Source organism: Elgaria multicarinata, chromosome 5 (genome assembly GCF_023053635.1).
Source record: "Elgaria multicarinata webbii isolate HBS135686 ecotype San Diego chromosome 5, rElgMul1.1.pri, whole genome shotgun sequence".
NCBI classification, from domain to species: Eukaryota; Metazoa; Chordata; class Lepidosauria; order Squamata; family Anguidae; genus Elgaria; species Elgaria multicarinata.
The window spans coordinates 79,479,058-79,492,437 of NC_086175.1; the positions used below are offsets into that span (position 1 = coordinate 79,479,058).

Below are 13,380 nucleotides of genomic sequence, written 5' to 3' on the forward strand. Positions count from 1 at the left end.
TCATGTCAAGCTAACTGTTGCTGTTTGGAATATCTTAAGTAAGTTGGGTACATAATTATTGAAGTCTATCTTTTCCTGATAACTGTTTCCACTATCAATTATGTGTTGTTGCTGCAGCTGCTGTTGTTCCTCGACTAAAAACAGAGAAAAGTGTGGAGATTAGGAAAAATACTTCACAGTTTACTAACTCCCTGCACTGTATGGCAAAAATCTTCTAAAACTGTTTTTTTTTTTAATGCTTTGTGATATGGAGAAGAGAGAGCCTACCGTCCACAAGGAGAACTCCTCCCCCCCTTTTTTTTTCTTTTTAAATACACACTGGGAATGATCCAGCCCAAAGTAGCTGTTTGGATCTTGGTGTTTGGGTTTAGAGCAATACCTTTATATTATATTAAAACAAAGTGCTTTATTTTGTACTAAATGACTGAAAACAAAGAATTCACAATATTATGTTTTATAAATACATTGAGGCAACTCAGTTGAGCTTGTATTTATTGTTGTAAGATTTCCTTTGAAGCTGAGTGCTATGGTCATAGGTCAGGAGTCTTATTTTTACACAAATAAGTTTTTGACATGTTTAGCTTACACACAATCTTCCAAACATAAATACGAAATATCTGAAGCACTGAAATTTCTGTGGACTTTGATAGTTAGGATGTGATCAATATCTTCATCAAAATAGTTCACAACTTTGTTAAAATCTGTACATCAAACCTATGAACCCTTCATTGTAATTAAGAATTGGTGTGAAGTGCAGGGCTATCATCATGAGAAAGTTCAGTCTATTGTTGTGTCAAAGGTCAGCTGCAGCCGAGGTCACTATTTAGCCTTTTCGAGCCACATATATCTAATTTCTAACTGAGACTGATATATTATATATATATATTTATATTTATATATATTTATATATATTTTTTCTTTTAAAGGCAACAAAAATCTTTTAAAATTGCAAATACAAACAAATATAAATGTATATGGCACTTTTTCTCATGGGTTTAATTTCCATTAAAATTGGTACAGCTGCCTCATGTACAGTCTGTGGCTAAGGGGGTATCTTGATGTTTTATAAATAGATTTCTTCAGCAATAAAATAAATTACAGTATTTATATCGGCTGATTTGCCAAACTGAGACCACGGGACTGATGTCAGCCAGGACTACAGACTAAAACAATTGAAATAAAATGAAAACGGACAATTGACAGAAGTAGTTTGTTCTACTTCTACGAATTATTCCATCTTAAATTGCCCACAAAGGTCAGATGTAAAGTTTTGGTCACAGATTTATTTGAATCCAAATGCCTTTTTCCCCTTTAGACAGCTGTAGTGTGGTATTATGCTTTGCTATCATCTTCTTTTGACTGGATGATGTCATTAGAAACTTTGATTTCTATAGTATCTGAATTTAAAACGTCTTTTCCATTTTCTTCCTTTAATGGCAGTTTCCTATGAAAAAATGAGAAGAACCAAAATATTACAATTGCAAACTATGCTTCAAAATAATAATAATAATAATAATAATAATAATAATAATAATAATAATATAAATCTTGGTTCTTTGAGATGATCATTCTTTCTTGCAATATAAATTTAGTTTTTATTTATTTGTTACATTTACATTTCCCTTCCCTCCAAATGCTCCCTATCCAAGTTTTTTCCCTCTGAATTTTGGAGTTCCAAATTATTTGGTCATGTTTCTAAAGTTGAATTAATGAATTGGAATCATCTATTCTTCAATGTTAGATTTCCAAATTTTGTAGAGAGCACTGTGTAAGTTTAGCTTGTAAAGCTTTCTTTTGCATCTGTTTCTTTCTGTGCAGGTTGCAAAAAGTAATTTTGGCATGATTGTACATAAGATTGCACCAATTTTAATTTTGTCTTGTGTTTTACTGATGGATTCTGTTGTTGTCCTTCATGCCCATGGAATGATTCCTTCAGTGGTCTCCTGATTCAGAATGGAACTGCACCTGGCAGGGTGCAAAGGGTTAAAGTCCTACTCACTCAATCTCTGGGGGATCAGCCTCTGCCACTTCTGCTATTCACACTTAAAAATCATTTACACAATCAAATGGTGTTACATTTAGTTTCACATTCAGATGTACATCCCCATACTCATTTAGATGTAGTTCAAATTGATGGCAGTGGTTCTTTTCACACAAAAGCATGTTTGCATGCATCAATCTTCTTAGCACAATGAGGGCATAAGAACGGGGCAGTTACTTTGCCAAAATAAACCATCCTTGATTATGTAGGACATTTCTTATGAACCCTATTGTAGTTTAAAGTCTATACAAAGAAGATTTTCTCCACAGTGAGATAAGAAGTGCTCACAATAAAAAACTGTTTGTCTCATGTCTGAAAAACAGTGAATTCATTTCTATTGTTCTGTGTCATTTGGGGCCACAGTTATCGAGTTTCTATTTAATTTAATAAACTTTGTAGCATCAATGCAGCTTGCAAAACAGATATCCTCATAAATGTTTGACAACAATAATTTTACTGCACGTTGAGTTGACCCATTCTTAACTTTTAAAGCTCCAAGACTGAATTAGAAATTAAAATCATTTATTGTTATATTTTGAAATTCAATACATTTCTCAGTTTCAAATCATTTTGTTGGCTGCTACTGCAGACTCCCAGGAGAGATAATGACTCATAATTTGAGTTCTGTGGAACCAAGGGTTAAGGACCTGGTTTGCATGGCAGGACAACCCACCATGGGTATGTCAGCCAGGGTGGATTGTCGTGTCATGTGAACCTGATGTGGTTACTGCATTTTTCACAAACTAGCCACCCTGAGAACCCATGGGTTGTTTTAGGGTTGTTGATGTTGGCTTGTCATGTTTTCTGAACCCAGCAGGCGGATGTTATTGTGGGCCACCTGGCCAGAGCAGCAAAACCCCTGCCACTCCTCATGATCTTGCTCCCTCATCGCTTCTCAGCGCCCTTTGTCCCATGTCCTTAAAAATCATGAAGGTCAATTTTCTCCTTCTTTTTCTGCTTTGTTATGACATTTGTGTGTGTTTACCAGTCCCAATCACTACTCTGTATCAAGAGGTGATAGCTAGCAATGGAGACAAGTGACAAGCAGGAGGGGCGAGGGGGCGGGAGATTGCTGAAACTGGCTGACAGCTGCCGGAGAAGATGCTTTGGGAGTTGGGGTGCCTACTTTAGTATAACATGAAGCAGGCTTTTTTAAAAAAGGCTTTCCCTAGCTAGCAATGGAAGTACAGAACTGAAAGAGAGGAATACTGAGATGCTTGGCTAAATATCAAAGAGTTGGAGTTGCACTCTCCCACAACACCAAAGGTCCCGAAAAAGAAATGAAAAACAAAGTTAGCAAATGCAGCTTAGAAAATAAATTCCATTTGGCAAGCTGATGTGCAGGGGGAGCAGGCAGTGTCCCTTGTTAGCCAACAACCCCAGAAGAACAATTGCACAAAGGGTGCTGACGTAGGGACTGAGGCAGTGAGGAGTTCTGCTGCAAATGTGCCTGGGATACGTGCTGGAGCCGGTGAGAGGATCAAGGAGGAATGTGGGGGGTGGGGGAGAGAAGGCATGGCAAGCACAATGGTTGGGAGTAGTACTGTGGGTTGTTCCACAAAGAGCCAACCCATGGTGGCTTATTTGCAGGGTGGCTTAGGTTGATGTGTGAACCCACCCAAAACTTCATATGGTTGTCCCTATTACCAATTTCAGACTCAGATGCCCCCTCACATACCCACTACATGATTGATGGATGTCCATCAGATATGACTGGATATCTGAAAAGGTATTGTTAATGTAATTCCCAGTGTAAGTATGGAGATAGGAAATAATAGAAGAGCAGCATAATTGCTACACATTTCATCATCTTTGATTGACTAATTCAGCTAAATTCATTGTGCTTTTGCCACACTGAATTAAACGGAACAAGATAGTGTTGACTAAGCTTCATTGATTTCAAACTTCCTACTGAGGTTTAGACTCTCGGCGGCCTTTCCCCTCTGCAAGGGTGGGGGGCCTATTAAAATGGTCCGCCCCCGGAGGCTAATGGACTCCGATGGATTCCAGAGGGCTCTGGGGGATTTTCCTGCTGATATGGCCAGTGCTCCTGTCGAAGCCCAGGTCGCTCTGTGGAATGCAGAGATGACTCGGGCGGTTGACACGATCGCGCCCAAGCGTCCTCTCCCTCTGAGCAGAGCCCGGTCAGCTCCTTGGTATACACCTGAGCTGAGGGCAATGAAGCAAGAGGGGAGACGGCTAGAACGCAGGTGGAGGAAGACTCGTGCTGGGTCTGATCGAACACGGGTTAGAGCTCACTATCGAGCCTACTCTGTGGCGGTGAGGGTGGCAAAGAGGCAGTTCTTTTCCACCAGCATTGCGTCTTCTCAGTGTCGTCCGGCGGAGCTTTTCCGGGTGGTTCGCGGCCTGTTACACTCTGGGCCAGGGCGAGAGATGTGGAACCCTCGGTAGCACGCTGTGACAAATTTGCACGGCACTTTGAAGATAAAGTCGCTCAGATTCGTCATGAATTGGACACCACACTTAATGCAGCTCCACTAGTAGAGGTGTTCAGAGCGCCGTCCGGTTCAGTTTTATTGGATGAGTTTCAGTTAGTGAGGCCCGAGGATGTGGACAAGGTGCTTGGCCAAGTCCGGTCGACCACCTGTGTGCTTGACCCTTGCCCCTCATGGCTCATTACATCAAATAAGGAGGGGATCGCCGGCTGGGTCCAGGAGGTTGTAAATGCCTCCTTGAGAGAGGGAGTGGTGCCGGCCTCTTTAAAAGAGGCGGTAATTAGACCACTCCTGAAGAAGCCTAATCTGGACCCGGAAGATGTTAACAACTACAGGCCGGTGGCTAATATCCCTTTCCTAGGCAAGGTGCTTGAGCGGGTGGTTGCAGGACAACTCCAGGCACTCTTGAATGAAACGGATTATCTAGATCCATTTCAATCGGGCTTCAGGCCTGGTTTTGGAACGGAAACTGCCTTGGTCGCCCTGTGGGATGACCTCTGTCGGGAGAGAGACAGGGGGAGTGCGACCCTGTTGGTTCTCCTGGACCTCTCAGCGGCCTTCGATACCATCGACCATGGTATCCTTCTGGATAGGTTGTCTGAGCTGGGAGTTGGAGGTACTGCGTTGCAGTGGTTCCGCTCCTACTTGGATGGCCGATTCCAGAAGGTGGTGCTGGGGGATTATTGCTCTGTGCCGTGGCACCTAAGCCATGGGGTTCCACAGGGCTCTATCTTATCCCCTATGCTGTTTAACATATACATGAAGTCGCTGGGGGAGGTTATCCGGAGATGTGGACTGAGGTGTCATCAATATGCGGATGATACCCAGCTCTACCTTTCCTTTTCATCAAACCCAGGTGAGGCAGTGGCTGTTCTGAACCAGTGCCTGGGCACGGTAATGGACTGGATGAGGGCTAATAAACTGAAACTCAATCCAGACAAGACGGAGGTACTGTTAGCGGGTGGTTCTTCTGTCCGGCGAGGTGATGTTTGCCCTGTCCTGGACGGGGTTGCACTCCCCCTAAAGGATCGGGTCCGTAGTTTGGGGGTGCTCTTCGATCCAGAACTGTCACTTGAGGCACAGGTGAACTCAGTGGCAAAGAGCACCTTTTATCAGCTCAGGCTGATATACCAGCTGCGCCCTTATCTGGACAGAGATAGCTTAGCTACAGTTATCCATGCTCTGATAACCTCTCGTTTGGATTACTGCAATGCGTTATACGTGGGGCTGCCTTTGAAAACGGTCCGGAAACTTCAACTGGTGCAAAACAGGGCAGCAAGGTTATTAACAGGGACTGGCCGGCGAGATCACATTACGCCAGTCCTTTTACAACTTCATTGGCTGCCAGTCCAGGTCCGGGCCCAATTCAAAGTGCTGGTATTAACATTTAAAGCCCTAAACGGTTTGGGGCCAGGTTATCTGAAGGAACGCCTCCTCCCATATGTACCTACCCGGACCTTAAGATCATCTACAGGGGGCCTTCTCCGTGAGCCCCTGCCAAAGGAAGTGAGGCAGGTGGCTACTAGGAGGAGGGCTTTCTCCGCTGTGGCACCCCGGTTGTGGAACGAGCTCCCCAGAGAGGTCCGCTTGGCGCCTACACTGTACTGCTTTCGTCGCCAGCTGAAGACCTTTTTATTCACTCAGTATTTTAACACTTAATTTTAACTTAAATTTAAATTTTACTGTTTTAACTCTGTATTTTAATCCTATATCAACTTTGCTGTGTGGTTTTATCCTGGTTGCGCTTTTTATACTGTATTTCGTAATTGTGTTTTAAACTGTTGGGTGTTTTACTGTGGTTTTAATTTTTGTGAACCGCCCAGAGAGCTTCTGCTATTGGGCGGTATAAAAATGTAATAAATAAATAAATAAATAAAGAAATAAAGAAATAAAGAAATATAAGTTTAACTACCTTCACCTGGATTGCAACAAATATCTTTAAGAGCATGCAAGAGCTAGAAAAGATGTTTCATATGTTGTTGAAAGGAACAAATAAGTTATGATTACGTTGGGAGATGTTATATTCTGGAGATATGTCATAATAATTATTTATGTAATATTATATTTATTCAATTTTTTACCATATTTTTCAGTTCACACAACCCATATCGTACACACAGCAGAAATGGTAAGCCAGCACCCACCTTTGAATATTACAGTGTTCTAAGAGTTAAGAAATTACTGCTGTTGCTTTTAACAATCTATCATATTGACTAATACATACCACATTGTCACTGTTGTACTTTTCCAACTGCAAATGAAATATACTTATTGTAAATAATAGCTGTGACCAAGTTACTAAAATGTCAGGTTACATACTCTGGTTCTGTTAATGGTGTTGTTTCATTGGGTTCATTTACTGGGCTTCCATCTTCATGATTGGTAATTCTTTCATCCTCTGTTCTCATTTCAACTATTGGTTCTTTTGATCCATCTTTCCTAAAAAATATTAAAAGATACTTAGACTCATTTAGGGAGAGATCAAAATACAGAGGGGTAGTTGAGTTACTGGATCCAGTCCATGGAAGCTTATGGCAGAATAAATTTGTTATTCTTAAGGTGCCACAAAAATATTTGTTGTGTTTTGGTCAAAATACATTAAACTTTATAAATGTCAAAATTTTGCTATCAAATCATTGCAAAGAAATAAAAAACAATATAAAGTGATAAAATATTTCACCATTTTTACCATCTTCATTTTTACCTTGTTCAAAACATGTTGGAAGTACTCACATTGAAGTTATTTGTTCCATTAACATACATTTTAAACAAAAGTAATATTTAAAAACAAATATTTAAGGTAAGTAATAAATTTAAGCTGCCTCACTTTCCTGGGAATAAGTCACCTTGATTTCAGTGGGGCTTACTTATGAATAGATAAGTACTGCAGCTAGGTCTGGAACTTGGGGCAGAAATCCAAGAGCCCCACATGCCAGGGGGTCCAAGTGATGGGGACAGCAGCAAACAGGCCCCATATGTGGGCTGACATGGGCCTGCTGTGGTCCACTGGAGCTGACACTCCTCACCACAACATCCTTCCTCTCTTCTAATTGTTGAAAAACATTTTATAGTCAGGGGACAGCTGGACAGGATTGTACATGGCTGAAGATGCTCATGTATTATTCTACAACAAAATGAACAAAAAACAACAATATCCAAGCTGTCACTGAGGTTAACAAATGCAGACTTTATACTTGATATGTTCAGCATAACATATGGGACAGATATGTTCAGCATAACATATGGGACCCATATTATTGTTTCAACTTATATGGATACATTAAAATGCTGTTCCTTAATACCTAATACATGTTTTTATAAAGTGATGGCAAGATGTCCAGAGTTCTAACTAAATGTTTGGACAGACTTGACACCCCATTTCAGTAATGTGTTGGAAGGCCCTCCTGCTTTCCATTGCAGCAGCATCAAATTTGGGCTGAGGCACAAGGTTAATAACCCCTCTTCTATCCTTTGCTCCTCCCCATTCCACCTCCACTCACTGGTGTCTGCCTTAGGAAGCTGCCTTATATTAGGCCCACCTAATTTAGTATTGTCTATATTCAATGGTAGCAGCTCTCCATAGTTTCAGAAAGAAGTCTTTCCCATTCCTTTCTGGAGATGTCAGGAGATTGTAGCTGGTACCTTTTGCAGGCAAAGTGTGTGCTCTCCTTCTGAAGTATGGCCTCTCCTCATGTTGAAGACTGAATGCAACAACAAAAGTCTATAAAAAAAGCATAGAACTATATGCAATGCATAGAGTAGGCCCTATGTATTTTATTGACTCTTAGGTTGCAATCCATACCCACTTACGTGGGAGAAAGCCCCAGTTAACTCACTTCTGAGTAGATATGTATAGAATTGCACCATTGGTTTATTATTATTTAAAAGAGAGTGAGAGTTTAGGAACAGGCTCTACAGCTGCACTTCATTTATACTTGGGAATACATCTAATTGGATTTAATGGATTTACTTCCAAGTAAACCTGTACAGAATTTAACTGTAACGGTTACATAGACATTAGTGACCTCTCTGGAGACAATTTGTGCCAGTGCGACCTATTCAAAAAAGCCTCAATTGCAACTTTGAATTGTAACAATGTCATAGCTAAATGATCCATAGATCGTTTTTCTTTCAACAACAGTCTTTGCATGGTATTGAAAACTCCACTTCATACTATTTAATGGCAGTTTGCTAAGGATTTGCAATTTATTTATATTTATTTATTTATTTCATTTCATTTCTATACCTTCCAATAGCCAAAGCTCTCTGGGCGGTTCGCAAAAATTAAAACCATGAAGAGCATAATAAAACAACCAACACTTTAAAAACACAAATACAAAATACGATATAAAAAGCACGACCAGGATAAAACCACACAGCAAAAATTGATATAGGTTAAAATATGAAATTAAAACAGCAGAGTTAAAATTTAAGTTAAATTAGGTGTTAAAATACTGAGAAAATAAAAAGGTCTTCAGCTGGCGACAAAAGGAAAACAATGTAGGCGCCAAGCAAACCTCTCTGGGGAGCTTGTTCCACAGCCAGGGTGCCACAGCAGAGAAAGCCCTCCTCCTGGTAGCCACCTGCCTCACTTCCTTCGGCAGGGGCTCACGGAGAAGGACCCCTGTGGATGATCAGTGTTAAGCTAAATGATCAATTTTTCGCTAAATGTCAACCCTATGTAATACGATAGGTGGAGGGCTCTGAACTCAAAGCCTTCAGTCTATTGGGAGCACAATCCATAGGATTGAACCCTTAAAGCACTTATGATTTTTTCTAGTGAAGAAATTGTGCTTTTATGTTGCATTTTATATCATGGTTTTATACTGTTGTTTTATACTTTGAATAGTTTTAATTTTTGTGAACCGCCTAGAGAGCTTTGGCTATTGGGCGGTATAGAAATGCAATAAATAAATAAATGTCTGCAACTGATACTCACAGATAGGCAGCCTTTCCCTCTTCTAGCTCTTTACTCTTCCCACTTGAGCCACTCTTCTTTCCACAGATTCGTCTGGTGATGCACATTAGCAATCCACATTGCCGTACAAAGAAACAGCTGACATCAGTCACAACAAGGATTAATAAAAGGGCAGCAACACCTAGACCAATGACTGCTCCGAGTCCAAGGCCATTGAAGAGCGTGTCTAGAAAACAAACAAAATAGACAGAGGTGATTCAGTTAATCTGTTGTGAAGAATTCACAAGTGCAAGATTTTTATTTGTATTGATGGCAGGTATAATGTTATACCACAAATGTTGGGGAGAGCACTCCCATAGAAAGCTGCAAATCACTTCCTCCACACCCATGGACAGAGTTATGAGGATGGAAGAGAAGATGCCATTGTGGTTCTGTTCCCCACCCCTTCCCCCTCCAAGCTGCTGAAGAAAGTTTCTTGTAGAAGGTCACAACTAGAACCTCATAAAAGAAGTCAGAGAGAGAGAAAAGGGTGTGTGCTGGCGGGTGGGGAGGGGAGGGGAGATCCTATAGGCTCTCTAGTCTCCTCCACCAAAAGTCAAGTCAGCTAGGAGGGCTTGGAGTCCTGTCTAGCTTCTTTTTGCATTTTAAATGAAGGAATGGAAGCAAAATTACCTCTGTCCTGTTCTTGCCCTGCCTGGCTCTTATCAAGAGGGCATACGATTGGTGGCAGGCTCTGAACTCAAAGCCTTCAGTCTATCGGGAGTGCAATTAAGGCACTTATGATTTTTATCTAGTGAAGGAATTGTTTTCCACTGTATGTATTAGTACTCTTAACTTTAAGAAGTGGTGGTTACATGAAAATTTGAAAGAGTGATTATTTGTACAGAACTGATAAAAAAAAGTTAGCTATAAAATTTAAATGCTGATGATGTACTTTAGAGATGGAAAAACATTATAGCTCAAAGTTTTTTTTAAAAAAATGTACTATTTGATAGATCGTTTGTCAAATCCCATCATACCACAGTTGAATGAAATGGAAAAGTTATATGCATATAGTGTGTGAAAATGCTACAGTTAGCAGTACAAATAGACACATTTCAAAGTTTATTGTGAAGCTAATAGTTCATACTTTATGAACGCCAAATATATTTTTATACTTACTTCAGAACAAGTGCACAGTGCATTAAGTTTATTTTGAGTTAAAGTAGAATACAAATTGGTTCAAAACTTTTCTTCAGGCTGCTCAACCATACAGTTGGCCTTCAGCAGACAAAATCACAAGTGATGCATAGGGGGGCTGTTTGAAGGCGTATATTAAAAATTCCTTTAAAAATAAATTTCTTTCCAAATTCAATTATTTCAATCCCCATTCAAAAAAGGGCCCAACCAAACAACAAAATACCTAGTGTTGTATACTAACTGACTTCACCAAAACCAACGTTAGAATGAACACCAATATCACTCTCTCCTAGAAGAAGAACAGTGTAAAACTACACCTTTCCACTATCTTCCCCTTTCTCTCTGTTGTGGAACTGACATTCCATTGCCTCTAACTTCTTCACACCCCATAAACCAGTACAGATACAGATAGGTAACACAGCCCCTCAGTGAAGACGTGCCATTTATATAACTGTTATTCTTCTATAAATACTTTGGGGGGCCTCTGAGAGGCTATAATGCATCTGTGTAGGCCTAAGAAACAGAGTTGTTACTGTGTTGAAGGCCTCTTTTGGTATTAGCTACTTGGCGACATTCTGGAGGGGCAGAGAGAGCGAGAGAGAAAGAGAGAGATCAGGTTAATTCAATTCTGATCAGCTAAAATTCCAGCTAGGTGGAAAAGAGTGTTGACTGTTGGAGATTCAGTCAGTCTGTTGTTAGAGTCAGGGAGAAGGTTTTGCGAATGGATGAGGCGAAATAAAGAGCCAAAACACCTAAGTATGGTGTAAAATTGGTCCACATTTATTCAAATTAAATCTGCAAAGGACTAACTGGGCGGGCTGCTAACTCAGCCAACAACTAGCAAGGCTGTTATTGGGTGAAAACATTCCATTCCTATCAAGTGGCATCATCAGATCGCCACCAATAGGACTGCCACTTTTGGGGAGGGGAGGCCTTCCTGTGTCACCCCCTCCCATGTTGTAAAACACTGGATGGATGAGGTGAGTTGGCCTCACAGGTAACTCTTATCCTCCCACTGGGGTGGTAAAATCCTCAGCAGGGGGCCTTCAGCGCTCACCTGTCACCGTCACTGTACCACAGAATGCACACCATCCCTGAATTCCCTGATTGTGCCTGCCCCCCAGCCTAACTGAAAATTGTGACCAATTGACCTAACAATCCAAATCAATCTCCCAGTTAGCTTAAGACACCACCGACCCACTAACAGTGTGAAGTAGGCAAAAATACTCCTAGTCAGGGCAATTCAACTAGGAGACAAAAATTTCTACTCAGCCCCCAAAAGGATAATCAGCAGAAGCCCACATTGCATCTAGGGAGGGAGCCACGATCTGAAGAGGCAGAGTGTGGAGGTCAATGGATCAATAAGCCCTCGAAGACTCCTCCCTCAACCTGTGGCGCCACCTTGCCTCCACTAATTGGGGCGAGCCATGTGTCCTGCTATTCCCTCGTTGCAATGACCCCCCCCCCAGGGCTAGGCAAGCAGGACACGGGGTGTGGCACTGCTCGTTGGTGTGTGTGGGTTATAGAAGGATTAGGAAATAGCTGAGGAGAAAGTGAATAGCTAAGGCCCAAAGATGAAGCTATTACTTCTCTTTGGAATAACCATATGTGGCTAGATAGGATCAGGAGTAGGAAGCTGGTGGCTATGTTATGCCAGGAGGCTGCCCTAAAATCCTGCTAGAAGAAGGTTATGTAAACAAGCATTAAAACAAAGATAAATGGTCCAAGCAGCCAGTAGGATAATAGGAGGGGCTTAGGGAGTCAGAGGAAGACTGTACTTGAGAGCGGAGTCTGGTTCTGACTGCATTTGGCTGGAGTGGAGGTTTAGGAAATTTGGCCTGAGGTAACAGAAGTCATTAAGAGTCTTGTAACAGCAACAGTGTCTCTTGAGTCTTTAAGATGTGACAGGAAGCATTTTGAAAATAATTTTTACTATTACGTTATGTAAAAATCCCTTTAATAAATACACTTGCACTACTGCTTTATAATGGTTTATAATGGTATTGACAACAGTTGGGGCCCATGAAACATTTGATATACCATTTTCAAACTACTTTCAAAGTGTTAAATTCTGCTTGGTGTAGATCTAGCCTTGTTTAATAGTTCATATTGTCTGTAGTGTTGGTGCTCACTTCATGCCTAAGCTTCTTATACCAGGCTACTAGCAGGTGTAAAGTATTCATAAAGAACTGATGTCAGTGGAATGGGTCAGCTTGTGGAACTCTTGAGTTATAGTAACAGAGAGTTCCTTAGGCCCATTTGCTAAAATTAAGAAATCCCATGAGTTGGATTGCCCAGTGAAGGAACAGTTAGTTTCCTCATAGGTGGTGGCAATGCAGGAGAGAAAATCTCCTATACTCTCCTTTACTAACATATCCCCAGGAAGCCCATTAGCTCCTCAGACCCCTGCACCACACTGAGAGCATCCCTTGTTGTTTTTAAAATCTAGATGTAAATGGCATCAGAGCCAGTGTGGTGTGGTGGCTAGAGTGTCAGACTGGGAGTCGGGAGATCTGGGTTCTAGTCCCTACTCAGCCATGGAAACCCACTGGGCCAGTCACAGACTCTCAGCCCAGCCTACCTCACAGGGTTGTTGTTGTTGTGAGGATAACATGGAGAGGAGGAGGATTATGTACGCCGCCTTGGGTTCCTTGGAGGAAAAAAGCTGAGATATAAATGCAATAATAAATATGACCACTTTTCTGGGGAACCCCACCAGATTTTCCCTGCTTCTTTTTATATCTCTTCCCCAGACTTGTATGTCTACAGGGAAGTAAGCAGCTGCC

The 13,380-nt window shown here is 41.2% G+C and overlaps 1 protein-coding gene across 3 annotated transcripts in view; it reads right to left on the reverse strand.

The window, feature by feature from the left end:
* Positions 1–422: 422 nt before the first annotated feature.
* NCAM2 (neural cell adhesion molecule 2) overlaps positions 423–13,380 on the reverse strand; it is a 299,824-nt gene continuing 286,866 nt past the window's right edge. For 2 of the 3 annotated variants that reach the window (XM_063126744.1, XM_063126746.1), the window contains 3 exons: positions 9,437–9,641; positions 6,817–6,936; positions 423–1,444 (listed from right to left, as the gene is read on the reverse strand). In XM_063126744.1, the coding sequence (XP_062982814.1) occupies positions 1,333–1,444; positions 6,817–6,936; positions 9,437–9,641 (437 nt within the window). In that variant the 3' untranslated portion in view covers positions 423–1,332. Of the gene's footprint in view, positions 1,445–6,816; positions 6,937–9,436; positions 9,642–13,380 lie in introns of those variants that run through there. The other variant, XM_063126745.1, reaches the window with a different exon arrangement.